This window comes from Eptesicus fuscus, chromosome 17, assembly GCF_027574615.1.
Source record: "Eptesicus fuscus isolate TK198812 chromosome 17, DD_ASM_mEF_20220401, whole genome shotgun sequence".
In the NCBI taxonomy this organism is placed as follows: Eukaryota; Metazoa; Chordata; class Mammalia; order Chiroptera; family Vespertilionidae; genus Eptesicus; species Eptesicus fuscus.
In genome coordinates, this window is record NC_072489.1 from 39,560,032 (window position 1) to 39,584,461 (window position 24,430).

At 43.3% G+C, this 24,430-nt stretch overlaps 1 protein-coding gene across 1 annotated transcript in view; it reads right to left on the reverse strand.

Moving 5' to 3' along the window:
• The window catches only part of BLNK (B cell linker), a 69,669-nt gene that overhangs the window by 38,288 nt on the left and 6,951 nt on the right, over window positions 1–24,430 (reverse strand). Inside the window, exons 2-4 of the mRNA XM_028149122.2 lie at window positions 10,167–10,232; window positions 6,608–6,657; window positions 126–166 (exon numbers count right to left, since the gene is read on the reverse strand). Of these exons, the coding sequence (XP_028004923.1) occupies window positions 126–166; window positions 6,608–6,657; window positions 10,167–10,232 (157 nt within the window). The remainder of the gene's footprint in view (window positions 1–125; window positions 167–6,607; window positions 6,658–10,166; window positions 10,233–24,430) is intronic.

The following is a 24,430-nucleotide window of genomic DNA, read 5'->3' on the forward strand; positions in this document are numbered from 1 at the left end:
TGCAGGTGGCCCGGCCACCTCCTCTCTGTGATGTGCAGCTGACCACCAGTGTGTGACTCAGAAATAAACCCTTAGAAAAGCCCTGGTGGAAACAGCACCCTCCTCGTCCGAGGAGCAATACTTACAAAGTCATCTGACCACTGCTCCTCTTCGTCAGCAGGGCTCTCTGAAATGACACAGAGGAGGCAGAATGCAGAAACGTAAATCTTAGCTGGCAGCTCCACCCTGTCCACAGCATCTGCACCTGCCTTCCCTGCCCTGGGGCTTCCTGGTCCCCTTTACTTGACCTTGAATGGTTATTACAGTCATCTAATATTCACCACTTTCAAATCCTTTTTTTTTTTTTTTAAAGTCAGTTCTCACAGCATTAAGAGAATGCTGTGAGCAGAGAAATGGTGCATCTGACCCATGTCTGTCTTTGTCAAGGGACATTTTGGGGACCTTAGAGTAACCCAGTAGGAACCTGCAGTCCATACTGTGTTGCTTCCAAGGATTTCTTTGAATCAATGTGTGGATGGTGCAGTAGGAAGAGCACTGGACCTGGATTCAGACCTAAATTCTCATCCAGGCTCTGGTCCTAACCATTTGGAGAGTGGGCAAGAACTAACATCCCCAGGCCCCAGTTTCCAGATTTATAAAAAGAGAGGATAACTTCTAAGATCCTCTCTGAAGAAAATTTGTATCCAGCGCTTTACCACATGCCAGGCAATGTTATTAGAGATTTGCACTCATTCAGCGCTCCCAAAACCCTATTGAGGAAGCTGAGGCCTCGAGAAAATAAGCCATTTGCTCAAGGTCAGATAGTGAATAGTGGAGCCCTATGGGCTGACTTCTAAGTGCAAGCTCTGAAGCCCCGTGCCATGCTGCCTCACTATCTTTGAGCTCCAGGGTGCAGGCACCATCCTAGACTCCGCAGGGGTATGAAAACGGATATGACAGCCCAGCCAGCATGGTTCAGTGGTTGAGCGTTGACCTATGAACCAGGAGGTCACAGTTTGATTCCTGGTCAGGGCACATGCCTGGGGTTGCGGTCTTGATCCCCAGTGTGGGGTGTGCAGGAGGCAGCTGATCAATGACTCTCTCATCATTGATGTTTCTATCTCTCTCTCCATCTCCATTCCTCTCTGAAATCAATAAGAGAATACTATTAAAAAATGGATATGGTCTTAGCTGGTTTGGTTCAGTGGATAGAGCATCAGCTTGTGAACTGAAGGGTCCCGGGTTCAATTCCAGTCAGGGGCATATGCCTGGGTTGCGGGTTTGATCCCCAGTTGGAGTCGTGCACCTGGCACTTACACCCTACAATGGCCACAGTGGCCCCCATCTCAGTGTCTGCTCCAAGCTAAGACATGTACGGTTCATTGTCTTGCTTAAAAGCCTGATTCTGTGATTTGTTAGCTGTGTGACCTTAGGTGAATTGCTTACCCCCAGGCCTCAGTTTTCTCATCACTAAAATGGACATGATTAGTCGTACTTATATCATAAGGTTTTGAGAGAATGAAAGTGAAAGGACACATGGAAAGTGCTTAGAGGCGTGCCTGACATAGAGTTAGGGCCCAGTGAATGATAGTTATTACTACCGATTGACTTTCTCCCTAATTCTCACAATAACCCGAAGGACAGGTAATCTTATATCTAGCTCAGGGGTCCGAGGCCTGGGGAAGTTACAAAACTTTTCTTGGTTCACGCAGTACTTAAGGGACAAAGCCAGGATTCCACCCCAAGTCAAAAGGACCCCAAAGTCCCAGGTCTTCTCACTGAGCCACCCTGTACAACAGTATAAAAGACCTAGAGCTGAGGAGAACAATTGTGCATCAGACAGTCCAGGTGGTGTGAAATTTCCTGGTGTTTCAGCACTTGGAGTCATGGCCAGGTGCTCGGAAAGATCGAGAAGGGTGTGGTCAGTGAGGGCATGAAGCTTTCTGTCAAAGATGGAGTTGAACTGGGCCCTGAAGGTCCAGTGGGGCTTGAGCAAGAGAATGAAGATGATGGAGGGCATCTCCCTCTCATCCCCTAAGACAGGCTTGTGTGTCAGTCCCAGAAGCAGGACTTAGCTGAGGGATGGAAGGGGCATCCATAAGGGACAGATATGCACAGAATGAGTGAGCTGCACTGGAGAGTCACAGGAGAATATGCCAGGAGGGAAAACAAAGCTGGATTCACTGCCAGCCAAGGGGTTGTGCCCGCCACAGTGGACACTGTGGTCCTAGTTACAAGCTGGAGATGGGGAAGCTAATGAGTATGGTGTTTGAGTAACTCAGCCATGAAGAGATGAAGGCTGAAATAGACTGGGGGTCTTGGGGAGGGGAGGGACAAGGGAAGCTTCTGCAATGACCTCAGCAGGCTCTGGGGTCACCACCTCTGGAAGGACAGCAAAGGGCTCTGTGGAGTGATCTTGATTGAAGGAGTGAAGGCAAGGGGATGAAGTCAGCCTTTCGGTTCTGGGTCCTCAGGAGCACCAGAGACTGTGGGGCTGTGCTGGTGGCATCCCGGCCATGGACTTTAGGGGTGCACTCCACAGCCGGTGTCTGACACACAGCCTCAGCTGTGGCTCTGATTCCACTCTGGCTGTGCCCTGGACCACGGGTCCTCCCATTTCTCCTCCTACAGAGCTGGTGGTGGGATGCAGGGACCAATGGGAAGACCCCAGTGGGATGCAGGAAGGGAAGAAGGAAGGCAGGTGGACCAGCTTTGGTGGTGGGGACAGATTCAGGGAAGGATACAAAACAGAACTGTAGAGGCAGGGGAGGCTGTGAGTGGACAGTCCCTCTAGGTACACCCTGAAAAGATAAAGGAATATGACTTAGTGTGGGAACTGAGGCCAAGGCCCAGATCCAACCTGGCTAGGAGAGGTGATTTGAATCTAAATGCATCTTAGAAATTCCCTTTTTTTTTTTTTGGTATGTTTATTCATTCCTACCTAGGGCCCTATTAACAGGGTGATGAGTGTGCATAAGAGGGGGACATAGTCGTGGCTTAGCCATCACTTGGCTGTGTGACCTTGGCTGTCACTTTGCCTCTGTGGTTTCCAGTTATTCCTAACGTGAAAAGCTTGGATTGGGTGATCTTCTAGGCTATAAAATACCTTTGAGTCCAAGTTTCATTCCTTTATTCTTAGTTCCATGAGGCAGGACTGATGTGGAACCAGCTCTCCTCATGTGAACTTTGTTGGTAGCACCAGTTAGAGTGTGAACGAGGAGACGGAAAACCAAGTGCATGCTGGCTTCACTGAGGACATGGAAGCAAAAGCAGCGCTCTATTTCACTTCCTTTGTGGACAAAGGGTTGTTATGCGTATCCCATCCTTCTGTGGTGGACATTAACCCAGAAATCCCTGTGCAGGTGACTTCCTCTGCCCCACCCCCATCACTTCTCTGATCTCTTCCCTGCATGACCTCAGTGGTGGGAGTAGAGGGTGGGCCTCCTAGGGACAGCACAGCAGCTCTGGCTAGCAGAGCCCAAGAGCCCAAGCACACAAGGAGAGAGGCCTTATTCAGTCCTGACCTCTCAGGGCTTGTGCAGGGACCAGGGGAGCTTCTGCAATGGCCTCAGCAGGCTCTGGGGTCACCACGACTGGTTCTCTCCACACCCGCCTCCCTCCCCACTGCCAGGTCCGGAACCAGACAAAGACACTAGAGGTTGTTCAACTATGAAAGCACAGGAACTGGAAAGCGGGTTCTGATGTGGATGTCAGAGGCTCTGGGGGTTCAAAATAGTAAGAAATTCCCCAGAAAAGTGTAACCATCTCAGCTTGGGTCAAAGGGAGGAACAGCGGAATGGGAGCTGGGTGGGTTTCCTGTAGTGGCTGCAGTAACCTTGGGCATGTTACTTAACATTCCTGAGGTGCATTTTCTTCACCTGGGAAATCAGGTTTGGCCAAATATAGCAGGCTAATTGTTAATGATAATTTTGTGTGGCCCATGAATGATGTCATAAATATCCAAATGGCCCTTGGCAGAAAAAAGGTCCTCACCCCTGTAAGGAGAGGAGGGGCTGTGGTGATTCTTCTGCTGACCGCTGTGGGTGCTGGCCCTTTCCATCCTCTGCTTCCTGAAGGTCACCATCACCAAGGTCAACACATTTTCCTAGGTAGAGGGTGGGGAAGCCATTTGCTTCTGGGACTGGAGAAAGGACAGAATTCCCACATCTTGGGGAGAGAGGTTGGGGCTGTTTCAGGAATCTTTGGTGGACCCAAATGCTCCAGAGAGTGCCTGACTGGGCTCTGGGGCTCTGGAGGTTTGGTGGGCTAAGGTCTCCAAGCACTGGCACCTTCGGGGACCTTGCAGACACCCTACGTTCAGGAGGAGCTGTCAGGGCTGGTTCCCAAGGCCCTGGGCTTACAACTGTTCAGGGTCCCCAAGGCTCAGAGGAAGCAGCTGGAAATGCTTCTAGAACATGAGTTGCGGGGGCGGGGGGGGGGGGGGGGCGGGGGTAAGGAGGAGGGCAGAGGGAAATGGCAAGGGAGGTACTCACTGCAGGTGGTGATGGTGGTTTTACCAAAAGAACCTTTTCTGGGGACTGGGTGTCAGAGCAGAGGAGAGTAGGCAAGGCCTGGGTGAGGGGATCTCAGCAATAGGATGAATTTCTGAGATCCAGGAACTTCAAGGGATTTGACAGTTCAGGAGCAGCAGTAAGGACAGAGTTGGTAGATTATAACAGGGTTTCTCAAATTTAATATACATACATTCAGATCCCCTGGAGCTCTAGTTAAAATACAAAATTCTGATCCCTTAGTTCTTGGGGTGGGGCAGAGAGTCTACATTTCTAACCAGCTCCCAGATAGTGTTGATGCTGCATGCTAGTGATCGCACTTGAAGCAGCAAAGGCTTAGAAGACCCAGCTGAGACCCAGAGAGATTAAGTACAGACTGGAAGATGCAACTTCCTAAAGCCAGGGGAGTTTAGGAGAAGCTTGCTTCATCCCTGGGCCAGGGGCTCCAGAGACCTGTGTTTCTGTGCGTGTGGAGTATTAGCGTTGGTGGGAACCTGACAGAGCTTCTAGTTCAGTCCTGTCTGATATCGAAAAGGAGAGGAGAGTGCATTGTCCAGGGTTACACAGCCTGTGGCTAGGCACTGAAGGACCTTGTACGCAGGCTCAGTGGTTGGCAATTCCTCCTGCTGCTGATGTAAAGCCATGAGAATATAATGCAAAGGTATTTCAGAACAACTCTCTGGTGGAGGTTGAGAGGACCACATGGGATTAGGAATTAACAAGACTACTTAGAGGCTTCTGTAATGGGACACACAGGCTGATGACAGGGCTCTGAGCTGTAGCTATGTGAATAGAAAGGGACAAACATATTTGAGAGACACTTAAAAGCTAGAATTAATAGGATTTAGAGATTAATTTTTATTTTTTATTTTTGTAGAGGGGGAAGGAAGATGATCCCTAGTGTGTGTGGGTTAGGCAAAAGGATGAATAAGTGATAACTGTTACCTGGCTTTTGCCCAAGTAAAAAAGTACAAGAGAAGGAGGGTTCTGTGTGGCCATCAGGACAGACTGTGGAAGCCACAAGGAAATGGGTCACATCTATATCCCGCCAGGGCTGCCTGCCCCTGACTGGACCAGACAGGTTTGGGAGGTCATCCCAGGAGATGTCCCAGCAGAAAGTGGGCCTCGTTTGTGGTACACGGTGGTGGGGTCGGTCTAAGCACTGGATTGGATGTTAGACTGTATGACCTCTGGAGCGCCTATTAAACTCCATGATTGCATATTTTCCCATCAAAGCTTTGGGATCTTAACAGGTATAGCCTGTTGGTTTTCTTTTCATTTTTAGAACTTGGAGAGAAGAATAAGGGTTTTTTTTGTTGTTGTTATTGTTCTTATTGTTTTACTGAGGCCTATATAGATCTTTCCATATCTAAGAAATCTTTACATTTAAGCCATTAGAAATACAATTTAGACCTATCCTTCTAAGGCATCTCCTCTAGAAAAGGGAAATATGCTGGATAATTTACTTTGCTCACAACTGCCATAAAAACTACCAACCTCAAGAGTAACTATTCTCCCCTGACAAAGTTGACCCTACTTAGAATGGGAAAGGATTAAGTAACCGTGTGCCCCCAATAATTTATCCCCACCCCCTTCAAATATCCGCTTTAAGTTCTTTACCCAGGAGGCCTTCCTTTCCCCGCTCCCCCCACATCCTTCACATCAGATTAGATCAGACACTGCTGTAGAGCTTTGTGCTTCCCGATCACACTGAAATGTAATTGCTCTTAACGCCATCTGTCTTCCCTTCTAGACGATAAATTCTGTGAGTGTGGTGCTATCTTGTTTAGTACTGTGTTTCTCCCTGAGACCTTGTATGTGCCTGGCACATGGAGGATGCTTAATAAAAGTTTGATAAATAGATGACTGGATGGATGAATGGTTGGTCGGATGGATGCATAGGATTTGGTCATTCTTAAAATTAAGATGGGCACCTTTCTCTCTCATCATTGATGTTTCAACCTCTCCTTCTCCCTTCCTCTCTGAAATCAATAAAAATGTTTTTTTTTAAATGGGCATCTTTTGTTTCCACGTGAGTAGAACATAGTTCTCTTTTCAAGAAGTAAATATACACCTTAAATTAGTCAAGAATCCAAGTATTTTAGAAATGCTCTTACCAGAGGCATAGTCCCTTCGAGGAACACTTGGAGGTGCTTTGACTTTCAGCCTGTGGGAAACAACCATTAGACAAAAGGTCAGTGGGTAGGACATCTGTTGTCAAGGCCCATAATATAAGCAGATATAGAGATAATAGATAGATAACGAATAGATAATGGCTTTTTTTGGACCCATTGCATCGAAAGACTAAATATATTGAAAATGTAGCCAAGCCATTAATCAGAGGTTTCCCAGCTCTCCCCTTGTCCCCAGTGCACTATGTGGCTGTGACTTGGCAAAGGTGGAGCCAAGCAGAGAAAGCGCTTTGAGAGGTCAGAGTAGAAGCACCAAGGCCAGAGGTTCAAGGAAGATAAGTGATGAATGTCGATTGGTTGATAGGAAGGAAAGGGAAGATGTGCACTACTTTAATAAATAATTAATAAACACTTTAATAGGAAAAATTAGTTATAATGAGCACTTTAATTGTAGGTTGGACTGAAATTGTTTTTGCGCTATTGAAAAACTGACATATAAGTGAGCAGTGAGTATCTCTAGGTTGGGGATTGTGATATTTCACTTAGTTAGAAGTTGAAGTGCTTCAAGCACTTTCAGAACTTCTGTAGTATTTTTATACACATATGAAATGTTCTGAATATTCACAATCCTTCCCCACTCATTAAAAGAAGAAAGTAAAAATGACATTTTAAAAATGCATCCCAATTTTTAGGCTTTTTATGAGTATTGGCAACACCTTCCCTTCCATTACAGGTATTTGAAATGGTTAAGGTTTATGGTAAATTATTATTTTTAATAATGGTTACCAATTTTATTTGAGAATGATTTACTTAGTTAAAAAATTTAAATATATAAGTGAAACCTATATCCAGTAGACTTTGTTAATTAAAATAACACAACCTTTAGAAGCAGCATACAGTATAAGGTAATCATCACATACAAAGCATATTTCCTTTCTGGGAGAAAAAAATCGAAGTTCAGAAATTCATGTTTGATTACAAATAACAAGACTTATAAACCAGAATTGTAATGATGCAAAAATAACAAAATTTATATTTGTGTAGAAATCCTGCTCTTTGTTTTCCCAAAGACTCTCACATCTATTATTTCATTCGATTCTCACAGCAAACCTGCTAGCAGGGTGTGCTGGGGAAGATACGATCATTAGACCTGTGATGAGGTCCAGAGAGAGAGGTTACCAAAGGTGTTGCAGGGAAGAAAAACAAAGCAAAACTGGGTCTGGGCCAGGTCTATTCATGGACCAGTAAAATTTCAAAAAGCACAAACCAACTATTACCCACTTTTGTAATCATTTCCTAAAAGAAAAGAAAGGTTATTTTAATCCCCCCTCCACCCCCAAACATATGAAGGTCATCATCTCAGAATAAAGTACAGAATCAAGAAAGGACTGGGTCACTGAACACAGGCCAGGAATAAAAGGTGTGGCTGGGGCCCCACTTAGCAGCCAGCAGCTACACACCAACCCCCAGCACTTCAAGATCCTTATTTTCTCAGTCGGCCGTGACCAGTGACGACTCTGTCACAGTCTTGGGTTAGGAAACCAGTGTGTTCAACCATGCTTCCTCCTTTCAAGGTGGCACCTGTTGCCTGGCAACGAGTGAGAGCTAAGAACTACAAGTCACTTCAAACCAAAGGGCCATTGACTTCACCAGGGGTAATGACTATGGCAGCCATATTTTCCAAGCTGAGAACAAACCTCGGCTTGTCAAGCGAAAGTGCATTTTTTGGAAAACAAAAAGTGCAATGCGTATACTGCAATGGAAACTGCCTGGAAAAATTCAAGCCCTATGGCTCCTGTAAGTATGATTGACCATAGAATGGCCATTTTATATAGAGGCTTCATACTATTGAGAAAACTGCTGCCTTGTTAAAACTGGCAGCTGTGAGATAATCTAGAATTGCTAGTGATTAAAACAATGATAGTAGGGCTCTCTCATTTCAATGACATTCTGAAATAAATGAAAACAATCACACACCTCTCCTCTCCCAGTCACAGGACAGACAGGAAGACGAATTCTCCTCCTCCATGATGACTATTGCCCCACAAGCAGACCATTTTAACTATTTTATGATGATCACTTATACATATTGAGACTCATTTACATTTTATAGTGTGAAAACACCACAAAAGCCATTTCTTTTAAGTTTTGCAAAGCCCAGAAAGAATGAAGATCCTGTGCTCTGAAGGCAATGTACTTTCATATACCATGGGTGGTACTGGGAAAGCAAATTGCTAACACCAATAAAGACTTCAAGGGCACAAATCCTTCAACCCAGAAATTTCATTTCAGGAATTTAGCTTTCTGGTATACCCAAAGTCGGCAAAGGATATTTATTAAAATATTATTTGTGTCAGTTAAACTGAAAGAAATGCCCACAAGATTTTGATCTTAATTGATATTATCAAATTGCCCTCTAAAAATATTCTGGTTTAAATTCCCAACCTTCTCCCCCGCCCCCGCCCCCGCCCCCCGCCCTTCAAACAATGTCCAACAATATATGCTTGGTGAAATTAACAATAATACATTTCTAGTAGACTATTAATCAGCTTTTTAAAAGGGAATATGTTTATTTTCACATACCAGCAAAGAAAGATGTGCATGATATACCATTAAGTAAAATCACCAAACAAAGCAAGTTGGTAGAATGGTTTATAAATATGATGCCATTCATGATAAAAATGTTTTATGTGTATAGGCATGCATTGTATCCATGTTATTGTGTGTATATGTCTGTGTAAACTTATATATATATATATATTTATGTACCAAACTCACACATGACAATGTCCATTTCTGGGGAGTAGGTTAAAGTGGGGATATGAAGAAGTAGAAGCTTTTTACTTTATACAACTCTGAACTCTTTGATATTTCCCACACTGGTGAATCTGTATTACTTTCTTAAAAAAACCAAAACTTAAAAACTTAACAAATAACAGTTCCCCTTTCTGCTTGATTTAGATTTTGAGTGTCAAATGCGTGTATGTACAATATCATGTACAATTTCTCTTTTCTTAAAAAAAGCTTAAGAGTTTGGGGTGTACAGGAAGATTTAGAATTCTAACTTTCCCTCTACAAGTGCCAATTGAAAACACCATTTTAGGCAATACCTGAAAAAGCAGAAATCAAAATATGGAAGACAGGTATGGCATCTAAAGGAGCGTGGGGTGTGTTCTTATAACTTCTCTTTAGGATTTTTCCAACCATGTCCTCAAGACCCTTAGCTAAATGGTTTTGGAAGTTGATTTTCCTACTTCGGTAAATGTCATTTTGACATTTGCTCAGCACCTCAGATCGCATCGCTCACCTTTTGAGCAGTGAGAGGGAAAGTGAAGTGCCCTGAGAACCACCCCGTTCACTCAGCACGGTTCCTGAATGTGGCTCTGAGCGCCATGGACTCCAGCCACGAGTAAGAAAGGGTTACATGCTAAAGAGTTGCAACTCCTCACTCGGTAACAGAGAACTTTGTTTTTTCCCCTATTGCAGGCTGGCATAACATGTTGTTCATATAAGTGCTCATATAGTGCTCTGGAGTCTAACTTACTTTTTTATTTTGTTCATTATTCCACCATCATTGTTCTTCATATCATGGACCATCTTTTGAAGCTGCCTGTAAGAGACAAAAGTTAAACATAATTATTAATAACTATGTTGATTTTTTTAAAAAAATCTTCTATCCTTCTTGAAAAGAGAGACAGAGATAGAACCCTACCATAAAATCCCAAATAGCATGAATTATATTGTATTTCTTTAAGTTTAACTAATCATATTTAATTAAGTTGACCATCTGCTACTTGAGTAGAGGGAAAGGGTGACTGATTTTATGGTTCTATAAGGAATGTGGTCATTGTGCCATGGCCCCATCAGGCGTCTGTGAAGGGGAATTCTGATTCCCAGAGTTATCTGTTCTGAGGAGACATGTGAGGTCCAAGCCCTCTGATCCCATCATAAGCCTCATTGTTCATCACTAACTGTCCTTTCAGCACCTATATTGTAAGAATGGGGCTACCTTGAAGCACACAGGATAGGCTGAAATCAGGTTCAAATTTTTTTTCGTTAACTTTACTAGGTAGAATTTGGAAAAATTCTACCTAGTAATTTTAAATGTCATTTAAAAGTTGCACATATAGAAAATCCATAAAGAAAATGATTAGTGAATCTGGTTGTACAGGTATTTGAAACTTCTGTAGAACAAAAAATCGAAAGACATGCGGAAGAAATATCTGTAATACATTACAATAATGGTAATAATTACAATAATGACTATAATTTTTGATTTACAAAGAAATATTGCAAAGTAAGAAATGATTAACGATTCAATAGAAAAATGAGCAAAGGATGTGAACATATCACTAACAGAAAAACATAAGTAGCCATCAGACCAATGAAAAGATATATATATGTATTTTTAAATATGTTTTTATTTATTTCAGAGAGAGTAAGGGAAAGGAGGAGAGAGATAGAAACATCAATTTGCTGCCTCCTGCACCCTCCCCTCGCCCCCCATCTCATCCCCCCCACGGGGGATAAAGCTTGCAATGTGACCCGGCAAGTGCCCTGACCAGAAGTTGAACTGGTGACCTCCTGGTGCATGGGACGATGCTCAACCAACAGGCTGGGCCCAATGAAAAAATACCATTTGTATTTAAAGAAATCTAAATCAAACAACAGTGAGATATGCTCTGCTTATCAGACTGGCCAAACTTAACTAGTGTGATAATACCCATAGTTAATGAGGGTATGAGAATACAGATATTCTTGGGAATGTAAATTGTTACAGTCGATACCTGTCAAAACTTAAAATGTCCATGCCTTTTGACCCAGAAATTCCATTGTTAGGAACTGCCTTATGAACATGGTCATAAAACTATACTATTATAAAGATATTCACATTATACACATATAAGCATTATCTATAATAACCCTCATCCTTCCTGCCTTCCCCCTAAAAAACCTGGAAACAACCTACACACCCATCAATCACTAAAAGGGAACTACTTAAATAAACTTTGATAAAGCTATATGACAGAATACCACAACCCCCCCCCTTTTTTTTAAAAAAAAAAGCAAACATCTGTATTGCTAGTATATAAAAATCCCCAAGAAATATCAAGTTAAACAAAAATGGAAAAGGAGGAGGAAAAAAAAAAGGAAGGAAGGGCACTACAGAATAGTGTGCAGTATGTGTCATTTTTATGGGGGGAAAAGGCCATATACATGCATATGTGCTGGTATGTACATAATTTTTTAGAAAGATACACAAGAGGTCATTAAAAGGTTGTTTTCAGAGGCCATTTTTACACAAATTAGAAAAGGGTACCCCTTTTTTCTGGGTGTACATACATGCATATGTGCTGGTATGTACATAATTTTTTAGAAAGATACACAAGAGGTCATTAAAAGGTTGTTTTCAGAGACCAATTTTACACAAATTAGAAAAGGGTACCCCTTTTTTCTGGGTGGACACTGCCCAGTGGCAGGGCACACAGCGTGGCAAACAGACAAGGGGATTTCAGGCCCTACCAGTCCTTATATCTGGACTGTGAGGATGGGTGGCTCCGAGTGGGGAAGGAGGCTCCTACTTTATAAAAAGGAGACTTTTACTTTACAATGAAAACTTTTCTACAGTATTTGACTCTTGATAGCATGACCTTTATGTATGCCTTTTATATCTGTTTTACATACATATATACAGAAGCATGTTGACAGGGTTGGAGGATCGGGCCATGTTTTATTTTCTTCCTAATAACACGGTTCTGCCCTGAGAGAGAAGGATATTTGAATTCACCTTTCAGGCAAGCCTTTCCTTTGTTCTGAGAAAACTGTTTGGGTTTTAGTTAACAAAATGGAAAGATTATGCACAATCATTGTACCCAGAGAAAATTGTGATTTCCCATATACCTGAATGCAGATGTCTCTGGTTCTAGAAGCGGGCCCTTCTGTTGCGTAATACAAATAGTGGTGCACCATTAGGCTTAGCACAGGTGTGTAAAACCCTGTAGGTTGAGGGGTATCTGGGAGGAATGTTCTCAGGTTCTGTAAGGATTTAGAATCCATATGCTACAAAGCTTTTCGGTGTGGATGGAGCCGTTCAGAGGATGAAAGGACAGCTTGTCACGTCGGGAGGAGGGAGAGAAGGATGAACAGGTGAAACGGGATTTTTAGGGCACTGAAGATATTTTGTATGATACTGCAATGGTGGCTACATGTAAGAGATGGCCGTTGTATCAAAATTTGGAAATAATACTTAAGATAGCAGTCTCCCTCATCATTAACATTTAATTGAAGCCTTCCCATTTTTTACCACATATGTGTAACATGCATAGATTTCACAGAATTAAGCTTATACTTGACATTGTGTAATCTGCATTTTCCACTCAGATCTTGAACATTTTCATAAGTGAGCACCACCCTTAGGCTTTGTCTGCTTAATCAACTAGTCTTTATTTCCTACTTCAAAAGGCCTTTATTTTTAGGATAACTGTGGGAAGAATTAAAAAAAATTAAATTTATTAAATTTATTTTCAGTTACAGTTAATGTATGATATCATTTTAGTTTCAGGTGTACAGCATAGTGATTAACAATGTGACATGATCTCTCTAGTACCCCCTGGCACCATACATGATTATTACAATATTATAGCCATCTAGTCTTTATCTGCACCTTTCCTCCCCCTGCACACTGAAGGGTCTGTTCTAGCTGAAACTCTGGTCCAAGTGAACATGATGATGGTGAAATGTCGGGACCCTGTGCTGGAGGGAGGAGAGAGAAGACCAGATCAGACTTGAGGAGACCAGGAAAAGCAAAGCCTGTTGAGAATAAGAACTGAATGCCTTACTTCTAGGAGCCTTGGATCAGGGGATTAGGCCTGAGGGACAGGAGAGAGCAGACTATCTTAGGTCCCCTCCTATGCCTTCAAACCCAGACCACCCTCTCAAACAGTTTTCTAGAGTATGATCTGAAGGCTCTCTAACATTGCCATCTGTAAAATGAAGATAGGAATGTGTACCTTGCAGGTTTGGTGTGAAGATGACAGAAAGTGGATGTGAAGTGCCTGCCCACACTGGCATTTTCAGCCGAGGATAATGACTCTTCTAAGAACCCAGGAACTGGATTTGACCAGGAGCAAACTCAAGTTAGAGCTGCCTGCTGGAACGTGAAGGGGGAACATTTACACTTGGGTAGGTTTCCTCCAAACCAGAGGTGCTCCTTTGATTGTGGATTTGTTGTTGTTGTTACAGCATTTTAGGAGTGTTGGGATGGGTGGTGGTAGGGAGACTTGTCTGAGAACCCTCCCTAACCTGGCATGGCTGATTGGTACCAATCTGTGGGAATGGTCTACTGACCTCGGTTCTGCATACAACTATGGGTATTTATATGCCCTGACATGGAGTGGCATTTTGACCTCTGACCTACAGTAATGTCATTTGCAAATAGATGCATTTCCTGTTTAACTTGTGTGCTCTTAGCTAGTGGGTCTTCCCTGGGGATCCACAAAGAACTCCTATTCTGGTAACACTGCCAGTGGTTCTCAACCTTGACCACACACTGGAATCACCTGGAAGCCAATACTCATTGAAGATGTACAACAAGTGTGCACTAAGAATTAGTACTAACAAATGCTTCCACATAGTCATCTGTACCCAAGTGTAAGAAGAGAGCATTTTAATCAACACTAAGTTTAGTACAAGTAAAATAATGTGCCTGCAAAAAATTAAATTAAATTAAAAAATATAAAATTTGTGAGGATGCGGAGAAAAAGGAACCCTCGTGCACTGCTGGTGGGAATGCAGACTGGTGCAGCCACTGTGGAGAACAGTACGGAGTTACCTCAAAAAACTAAAAATGGAACTCCCATTTGACCCAGTGATCCTACTTCTAGGAATATATCCCAAGAAACTAGAAACACCATTCAGAAAGGATATATGCACCCCTATGTTCATAGCAGCACAATTCACCATAGCTAAGATTTAGAAACAGCCTAAGTGCCCAGCAGCAGATGAGTGGATTAAAAACCTGTGGTACATCTACACAATGGAATACTACACTGCGGTAAAAAAGGAGTTATTACCATTTGCAACAGCATGGATAGAACTGGAGAGCATTATGCTAAGTGAAATAAGCCAGTCAGAGAAAGATAAACATCACATGATCTCACTCATTTATGGAATACAATGAACAACATAAACTGATGAACAAAAACAGATCCAGAGACAGAGAAACATCGATCAGACCATCAAACCTCAGAGGGAAGGAAGGGGAGGGTGGGGGTAAAGGGGAGAGATCAATCAAAGGACTTGTATGCATGCATATAAGCCTAACCAATGGACACAGACAACAGGGGGGTGAGGGCATGAGTGGGGGGTGGTAATGGGGGAATAAGGACACATATGTAATACCTTAATCAATAAAGAAATTTATATATATTTCTGGGTGGGGCCCAGAAATCTGCATTCTAACAAACTTCCTGGGACTGATGACTCTTAAGCACACGGAAGGTTGAGAACCTTTTTTTTAAAGGACCAGGGCAGGTATATCTCCTTCTAGGCCAGGCTTAATTGCTAAGAGCAGAAGAGAGGGCTTGTCAACCTCCAGAGTATCTTCCCACCTGCCTGCTATCACCTGAAATATCTTTAGCAGCAACTCTTATTCTCTACTCCACACTGGGCAGCCAAAGCCTTACCCAGACGCTCTCCCCAGGAGAGGCGCACATGGACACACAGGCGTTCTAGGCAATGGTATGATGTCTGTTTTCAACAGGGAAAAAGAGAAGAAAGAATCATCTGTGGGTGCTGACCCATTTTACCTTCATCTGAGCTCAGATCATTACCAGTTGGCACAGAGATACTTCTCATCTTCATCTGCCAACCTTCTTTTTCTAGGCCTGGCACCAGTGCGGGGACTCTGCCCAGGAGCCTAGCCTTCTTCAATGAGTTTTGGCTTTCAGGTGATTCCAGTGTGTGGCCAAGGTTGAGAACCACTGGCAGTGTTATCAGAAAGGGCGTTCTTTGTAGATTCCCCAGGGAAGAGTCACTGGCTAAGAGCACACAAGTTGGACAGGAATCCATAGATGCTGACTACCCTTCAGAAGGTGGTTTGTAGGCTGAGAACAGCCCCAGGAATGGGGGTCGGGGTCAGAACAAGTCCAGGAAGGACGGGCTGGCAGGACACAGAACTCCACGAGGGCCACGGGGCACTGGGAAGGCATCATCAAAGAATAATTGAAGAAAATTCACAGTATTTTATAATACCTTCCCAATATTTTTATTAAATGCAGGAGATGATTTAAAATGTGGTATCATCTGCAAGAAGTATAACTTTTAAAATTTAGTAAAAATAAATAAAGGATCAGAAAACATCTTGTTTCCTTTTAGCTCTTCAGTGCGTTCACAGATGACCATAAAAAGGCAGGTTTTAGCATATTTTTTTCACTGTCTTTCCAGAAAAGGTGGGACAAAAAGAAATATTAATCAGAAAAATCCCTGTTTATTTCTTTACTAGAGACTCGATGCACGAAATTCATGCAGGAGTAGGCGTTCGCAGCTCCTGCTGCCTTGGCCCTCGCTGCCCTGGCTTCGTCCGGAAGGTCATCCGGATGGTCGTTCCTCTCTTCAGCCGGTTGGTCGATTTGCATATTATGCTTTTATTATTATAGATTTTTTTTTTTTTAGAAAAAGCCTTAATATTCTAATTATTTTAGGGATCTTTCTTTTTTCTTTTTCCATTCAATATTATTTTGCATTAGTTTCAGGTGAGCAGCATAGTGGTTAGAAAAATCATATACTTTACAAAGCATTTCCCACATAGTTCCCGTACCCACATGGAACTATCGGGAGATGGTACGTAGTTATTACAGAGTATCTTCCCCCCTGCCTGCTGTTAGTACTTATTACAATAAGAAAATCATTGTTTAATCTTGATTTAGGATTAAAGAAGGTCTCATATTAAAGCAACTCTTTGTAAACAAAAAGAGCAGGGAACTCCCTCCTCCTTCTTCATCCCCAAATCTTAACCTCGGGTCTTTTGCAGCTTTTAAGTTTTATTTCTATGTACCTTGAATCAGTAGCACTAGTTATTGTCATTTAATCTCCAGTCTAATAGCAATTTGTGAAATATTATTTGGTTCATGAGACATCTTTTGTACCTTATATCTTAAACTGTGTTTTTTTGTTTTTTTTTGGGGGGGGGGGGGTCCTAAACTGAAACTAGTTTTATTTATTTAGTTTGTGAAAGCTAATTTTTAAAAAGTCAGATGATCCAGATAGGTAACAAGTGAAAACTACTCATAATTCTTTGCTGGGAACATGGAAGATCAGAGAGCTGGGAGGATCCTAAGAAGGGGACAACTGATTTAAGGTTTTAAGATGAAGAGACCTGGGAGCTGGATCCTCATGCAAAATAGAAATTCACCAGGCAAAAGAGTGAGGAACAGCAGCCTGGTAGTGGAACAGCAGGAACAAAGGTTCAGAGGTGAAATTGTCTGGAGTGTTGGGGTCTAGTGAGAAGTTGTGAGTGGCAAAAATTGGGGTATTGGAGGAAGGGGTATAGTAAAAATTTAAGCTTGGAGTGCAAGGAGTTAAGATCTGTGTTAGGCCCAGGAGATGGGGTTTGTAAGCGGTGGGAAGCCCTTGCGGAGACCTTTGCTCAGGGGTGTGTTCCGATTGGGGAGAAGAATGGATTAGCGGGGAGGGCTGGGCATGGGGACACTGCTGGCTGGGAGATCAGTATGAAGGCAGCTCTCCTGGGCCCCAGCCCAAGCCAGGGCCATGGGATAACAAAAGCACTGGGATAATGTTAGGAGCGTCCTTTCAGGCCTCATCTGGGCAGAAGAAACACTTGGTGGCCACAAGGCCAACAGCTCTCAAAGAGAAATTTGCCTGGACACAGTGCAGTGCCCTGCCCTATCAGGGCCTAAGGCAAAATAAATCAGCAGTCCTAGTCCCATCTTCAATTTTGTTTAAATCCTCACCCAAGGATATGTTTTTATTGATTTTTAGAGAGAGAGAGAGAGAGAGAGAGAGAGAGAGAGAGAGAGAGAGACATCAATTTGTTGTTCCACTTATTTATGCATTCATTGGTTGATTCCTGTCCAGGGATTGAACCTGTAACCTTGGCATACTGGGATGACACTCTGACCAACTGAGCTACCCAGCCAGGGCTAGTCCTGTCTTCATTTAAAATGTCAATATCTTCTTCATCAGGGATTTTTTTTTTGGTATTAATTTTGATTTTTAAAATATTATACTAAATACAGGGTGTCCCCAAAATACATATATACTTTTTTCTGATAACTCAATTGATGTTTCTTCCTTTTCAGGTTTAACTCATTGGAATTAAAAATTATACAAAGTTTATATACATTTTTTGGGACACCCTATATTGTTTATCTTGATTTACTGATTTTGGGGGCTCCCCTTAAAGCTTAAGGTTGTTATTTCTTTTACACAAGACATGTGTTTGTTATTTATTCCAAACTCAGTGAATGCGCACTGAGCAAGGCACATGCAGGGCGCAGAGCTCAGCTCAGCACAGATCTCGCCCTCTTGGACTGTAATGCAGGAGGGAGGTCCCTGACTAAAACCTTGTGACTTGTGTGAAACCAGGGGACAGGTATAAGGAGAGAAGGGTGATTCACACAAAATACCTTCCTTTGGGTAATTTCTGTCTCAAACCTGAAGTCTCTGCTGCCATCCGTCATTTTGAAACAGAATGGCACTTTGCAGTGACTAAGCTGTTATTTGCATGCAGCAGAGCTTGTCCTATCGCCAGCTCCCCCTCTGCCCTTTTCATAGCCTCCGGCCCAACTTCCTCGCGCCCCACTTCCCCCAGCCCGGCCTCGCTGTGACTTTCTTGATGTTATATTTAGCTTTTCAAAGTAAGCAGCCACGTCTGCTTCCATCTGGACAGTGAGGCCACGGCGGAGCCGGCACAGAAGTTTCGACGGTCCCTTCCCTGGGCGATAATCGGAGGCAGCCTCCCAAGGCTGAGTTGCCACCCCCAATGCCATTCACAGATGCAGGTGCTGAGGCCCAGAGAGGTCATCAGGCTTGTCTCAGATCACACAGCTTTGAGAGCCTGCTCCTAATTTTGCCTGTCATTAAGGTAGCCACAGAAATTTGGCAGTGTGGCAGACTTAAGAAATGTCCTGGGTCAACCTCCTTCCTTGTAAGGGAGGAAACTGGACCGTAGGGAAATGTGGCCATCGCCCAAGATGAATTAGCTGAGGATTCCCCCAGCTCTTTCCATCATACCCTGTTTTTTCCCTTTCCGCGCATGGCTACAGTATCCCGCTAGAGGATCAGCTTTTCCATGGCAGGGATTTCTTCCACAGCCCAGAGCCACAGTCACAGTCAGAGCCCGAGAAGCCACGCCAGTCAGACTCAGTTAACCAACAGCAGCCACAGTGAATGCCAGCACTTACTGAGCATGGATTACGGGCCAGGTACTTTGCAGGCATTATCTCACTTAGCCCTCACAATTACAGGTAGGTCCTATAATTATCCCCACTTTAAAAACTGGGATAAAAAAAATAACCGCATAACATGAGATTTACCACCTTAGCTATTTTTACGTGTACAGTTCGGTAGTGTATTCACATACCCATTGTATGTGCATGTTGCTGTGATTATCCCAGTTTTATAGATGAGAAAAATTTGCTCCAGGAAGTTAAATAATTCCCCCCAGGTCCTTCATCTAGCAAACGACAGAGATGGGACTCAAAATCAGGCGAGCTGACACCAGAACCTGTGCTCTCAACCACCCCTGGGTGTCACCTGCTAACTTGTTTCAACTTGGTCCCTCACCAGGGCAGGTGACCAGCTGCACCATGTGCTTCTTTGGGACCTTCCTCTCTGTCCCTGCAGAAGGCATCTAGTCCCTCTGCCAGCCAAGTACGTTTACTGGGGACACATGTACACATGCTACTGCCTTGCCTGGTCCCCAAGGTCAGACTTGCTGCTCGAGGGAAGCATGGGATCTTAGGGCTTGTTGCAGTCTTTAGGGAGGGGCAGAGAGGAAAGAGGAAGGGACCGATGGCAGGAGGAGGGGGAAAGAGAGATGGCGGTGATGAGGTGGCAGGAGGGACTGTGGCACGAGCTCTCTGGCATCGGAACATGCTCAGAAGTAGAGGCTGAAAGCTGGAAGGAGGCCTGATTACCACAGCCTCGTGTGTCCTTTCTCGACACATTGGTCAGAAAGACAACCTCGGAGTGCTGGGTGGAGGGAATGCGTGCACGTTGCACGTGAGCATCTCACAGCCTGGGTTGTCTCACTAACCACCTATTAAATGGGGAAAGTAATTTGCAAGTTTTTCCAGACACTCTACCATTTCTTTTTTTCCCCATCTGAGATTTGCAAATATTTTGTGGTAGTCTTTGGCACTTCCGAACTGCTGATCTGGGTTATAAGCAGACAGAAACTGGGCTGACTGGGCACAACCATGAGAAGGGATGATTCTACTAAATCCCCGAATCCTTAAAAAAAAATCCTGGCATGCTTTACCCTATCAGAGGCAGCTAGGCATGGGACACATCACCCTGAACTGGTAAGATGACAAGGAAACCATGCTATGTTAGCTTTTAAAAGTTCTTAGAAGATTTCATTTGATGTGACACAAGCTGTCCGGCTTCCCCTGTCCCTGGTTTTATGGGCAGGAGCCACTGGGTCCTGAAGGGCTGGCGTGCTTCCTTCCTCTTCACACTGAGTAAACCTTTTTGGTTGTTGCTCTTACCCACCCACACAGCAGGGAGGGACTTGGGAAAAGGAGATCCATTATCTTCTGAAACTGATGATTCTCAGATTTGTAATTCCAAATGACAAATAATTCTAATCAGGTTTCAGAAAATTCTAGGATGTAATCCTATGTACTTCTAGAAAATGAATGTGTTTTAAGACTTTGAGCATTAACCTAAGGGGGAAAAATGAGTATTAGCTGTGTGGATACATGGTACACTACAATATTGATACCCACTCGTCTGGGCATCCATTTGCACAGCTAAAGTGTTTTCAAGGAATAAATAGTATGGGATGGTATGTCCCATGTACTGGAAAAAATTGACTCAGTTAAGCTCATTTCACTGGGTTCTGCATAAAAGGGTATTAGGGGCCTTGGTGGGTTTGGCTCAGTGGATAGAGCATCGGCTTGTGGACTGAAAGGTTCTGGGTTCAATTCCAGTCAAGGGCATGTACCTCAGTTGCAGACTTCATCCCCGGCTCTGGTCGGGGCATGTGAGGGAAGCAACCAATTGATGTGTCTCTCTCACATCGAGGTTTCTCTCTGTGTGTCTTTCCCTCTTATTTCCACTATCTCTAAAAAAATCAATAGGAAAATATCCTCAGGTGAGGATTAATAGCAACAAAAAGGATATTGGAGAACATGATGTGTAGGGATTGAAGTGGAAGGAAGCTTTTAATTATTAAAGACCATTCAGAAATGTTTATTGATAATACATTTTGAAACAATATCTAATTGGTCAAATAAGAATATGGTCATGGGTCCCTTAAATATACTATTTTAAGTAAATATGGAAAATAATTTCAATATCAACTTTTTTATTGTGGTAAAATACACACAATATAAAATGCACCATTTCAACCATTTCAAAGTGTACAACTCAGGGGCATTTAGTCATTCACCATGCTGTGCAATCACTGCCTAGTCACAGAACAACTCTCATCACCCCGGAAGGAAACTCATATACATAAAGCAGTCTTTAGCAATTTTGAAGCAGATTCTTTTTCAATCAACTGTTGAGGTATTTACATGAATAGTTTTTGTTTTAATTCTGTTAAGAGGTTGTCTTCAGAATTCATCAGGTATGTTAGGCCCAATCATCTGGGATTGACTTGGCAACTGTGATGATCTTTGAATGTGGAAATGATGTGAAATCAAAAGTCTTTTTGTTGTAAAAGAGAACTTTGCCCCTGAACAGGCTAAAGAGGCCCTTTAAAGGGCAACATAGTCACATATAGTTTTCCAACGACTTAGTATCCCATTTTCCATCTTCCTTTTTTTTTTTTGGGGGGGGGGGGGGAGTACATTTCTCATGTTTGTATTTGATTCTCCAGTATTTATTTGCACTAAAATAAAATGACAGTTTCTTTCCTGTTCAGTATTAAATATGGACATTAACATGCTTTATGTGCTTGAAAGATTATTCTTCCTTCTGCAACGTTTTACACTTTGAACAAGTAAAGTTGTCAAGTAAACAGCAACAACAAAATATTGCACATGGGAGGACATTTCTTCTGACTTTGAACTCTAATCCTCTAGTCCAAGCCTTACGTAGGTGTTGCCTCCCAGCTCTGACCTTTCCCTCTTTCTTATCACCACTTTCTTGAACAATGTTCCATTCTTTCAGCTAACAACTGTTGATTGAGCTACCTGCATCTGAGCTGGCTCAGATCATTGATTCCTGCCTGGGTGTTAGTGACAGATAACACTAATGCCTGAGCCTGTTACACTTAGTGCTGTCTAAGTCTGATCCAAGAATCAGAGACACTGCCTTATCCAACTGGATGCCTTGCTAATGACACAATTCGGGGCCCAGGCTAGGAGGATTTAAGGGGGGCATTCACTGAGCTCTCTCTCTAGTCAACATAGTTACTGTTACAACACCCCCATTATGGTATATATTATCATTCCCATTTTCCAGTTGGTAAAGCTGAGGCTGAAAAAGATCTTTTCAAAGACCATGAGCTAGTAGGTACAGAGCAAGTACCCAAACCTAGGTCTGCCTGATTCCAAAGCTCATATTCTTTCCAGAACAGCAAATACACCTCTCTGAACACTTCTTAAATTATACCACATTGATCCTGTCCACTCAGTCCACAGGTAAGACCAACTCTGCTCCTTATAACTCATTTTTAGGTTACATTCGTGTTCATTATTGTGGGAGCATTTGTTATTTTATTCATTTATTTATTCAGATGGAACAATGCTTTACTCACATGGAGAAGAGATAGAGCAAAATCAACATCAGTGGTGTGCAATGGTCCCTTGTGGCTAACCCCACCTGCCTGCAGCCATTTGGCCCGCAGGTAACCCTCTCTCCTGAAAGGCAGTGCTGGGCCCCAGGGCCATTGCCATACGTGCCTCAGCAGAACAAAGGAACAGGAGCACTCCTGGAGCCTGAAGCAGGGAAGGATATTCTCAAACAAGGTGATAAGCTTGGCACAGCCTGCAGGAACTCCTTATCTCCTGGTAAGGAAGTATTCCAGGCCCAAGGCCCATTCTTATGTGGTTGAGTGGGGCTTTGAAATACTGCACACATGAGACTGCCTCTCCCAACAATTCTTTATTGGAATTCCTTGATTAAATATCTTTCTTCCCAGTGGACTTTGCGTTCCTCAAAGGCAGTGACCTGATCAGTGCTCACTGTACAGTAAATGCTCAATACATGTCTCTTCACTGAAGAAAGGAAAGAATGAGGGATGAATGAATGAAGCCGTGAATTGCTGATCAGACAGCTGTCAGAGGGGAGAGGGTTTGGGAGGCTAGATGAAAGAAGGTGAAGGGATTAAGAAATAAAACATATATATATATATATATATATATATATATATATATATATATATGTATATATAGCACATATACACAGGCAACAATGTGGTGTTAGCCAGAGGGAAAGGGAGTTGAGGGGCTAGGTGGAGGTGGGCAAAGGGGAGGGGGGAGAATGGGAACAGAAAGAGACGTTGCTTGAGGCAATGGGCACACAATGCAGTGTGTAGATGATGTTTTCCCGAGTTGTGCACTTTGCAACCTATGTGGTCTTATGAGCCAATGTCACCCTAATAAATTAATTTAAAAATTTTTTTAAAAAAGAGAGAAAGAAGGGGTAAAAAGAGAAGGCAACTGTAGAGGTGCTAGTCTCAGCATAATAAGGTGCCCGGAAGAGACTTAAATTTAGCACCTGGCCAGTGGGAGAATTCTTTAAAACTGTACATCAAACACCTCTGAGTAAGCGTGGGATTCAAGTTGGGACCTGGAAACATGTAAAAGCCTGAAATACTGACAGCATGATTGGGTAGGGCTTCACTGGGGATTCTGACTAGTAAGTTAGTTGCCTTTTAATTTAAAAAAAAAAACGTCTAGTAAAATTTTAGAATCCAGACTAAGTTAGAATGTTTAATTGGCCAGTAAATGACACAGGGGGGAAAAAAAAGAAGGGTGTGGCCTACTCATCTTCCTGGCTGGCAAACATTAAGGTGTGGTTCTAGAACAGGCTCTGTGGTGCGAGCTTGCACAGGTAACTTCACCCATGGGCCTTGGCTTTCTTACCTGAGAAATAAAGGGGCAGAAGAGATGGCCTCTCAGTCCTTGGCAGGCAAACCTCTATGATCTGGGCAGGGGCTTCTCCATTGATGTCCATGTCCGTATGCATTGCGGCGGGAGCAGGCTCAGCCTCATGGCTCATGGAACCTGTGGCCAGCCCTGGCTACATAATTTCTGGGGTCAGTGTACTATGAAAATGCAGGGCCCCTTGTTGAGTATTATTCAGAGTTTCAAGACTATGACAGCACGGCATTAACCCCAGAATGGGGCTCTTGGGACACGGGCCCTGTGTGAGTGCACAGCCACATTATCCGGGAGCTCAATGGCCCCTGCTGCATGTGGGAAGGGATGCTGTCCGGATGGAGTAGGTCTGGGGCACCAGCTAGTCTGGGGGAGGCAGGGATGCCCCTGGGGTTATGAGTTCCTGTCTCAGGAAAGTGGCTAATGGAGAAGCATGAGTCACCAAGGAGGTACATGTCCCTGAAGCTGGCTTCCTTGCCTTATTTTTGAAATTAGCACTGAAACAGCCATGCTG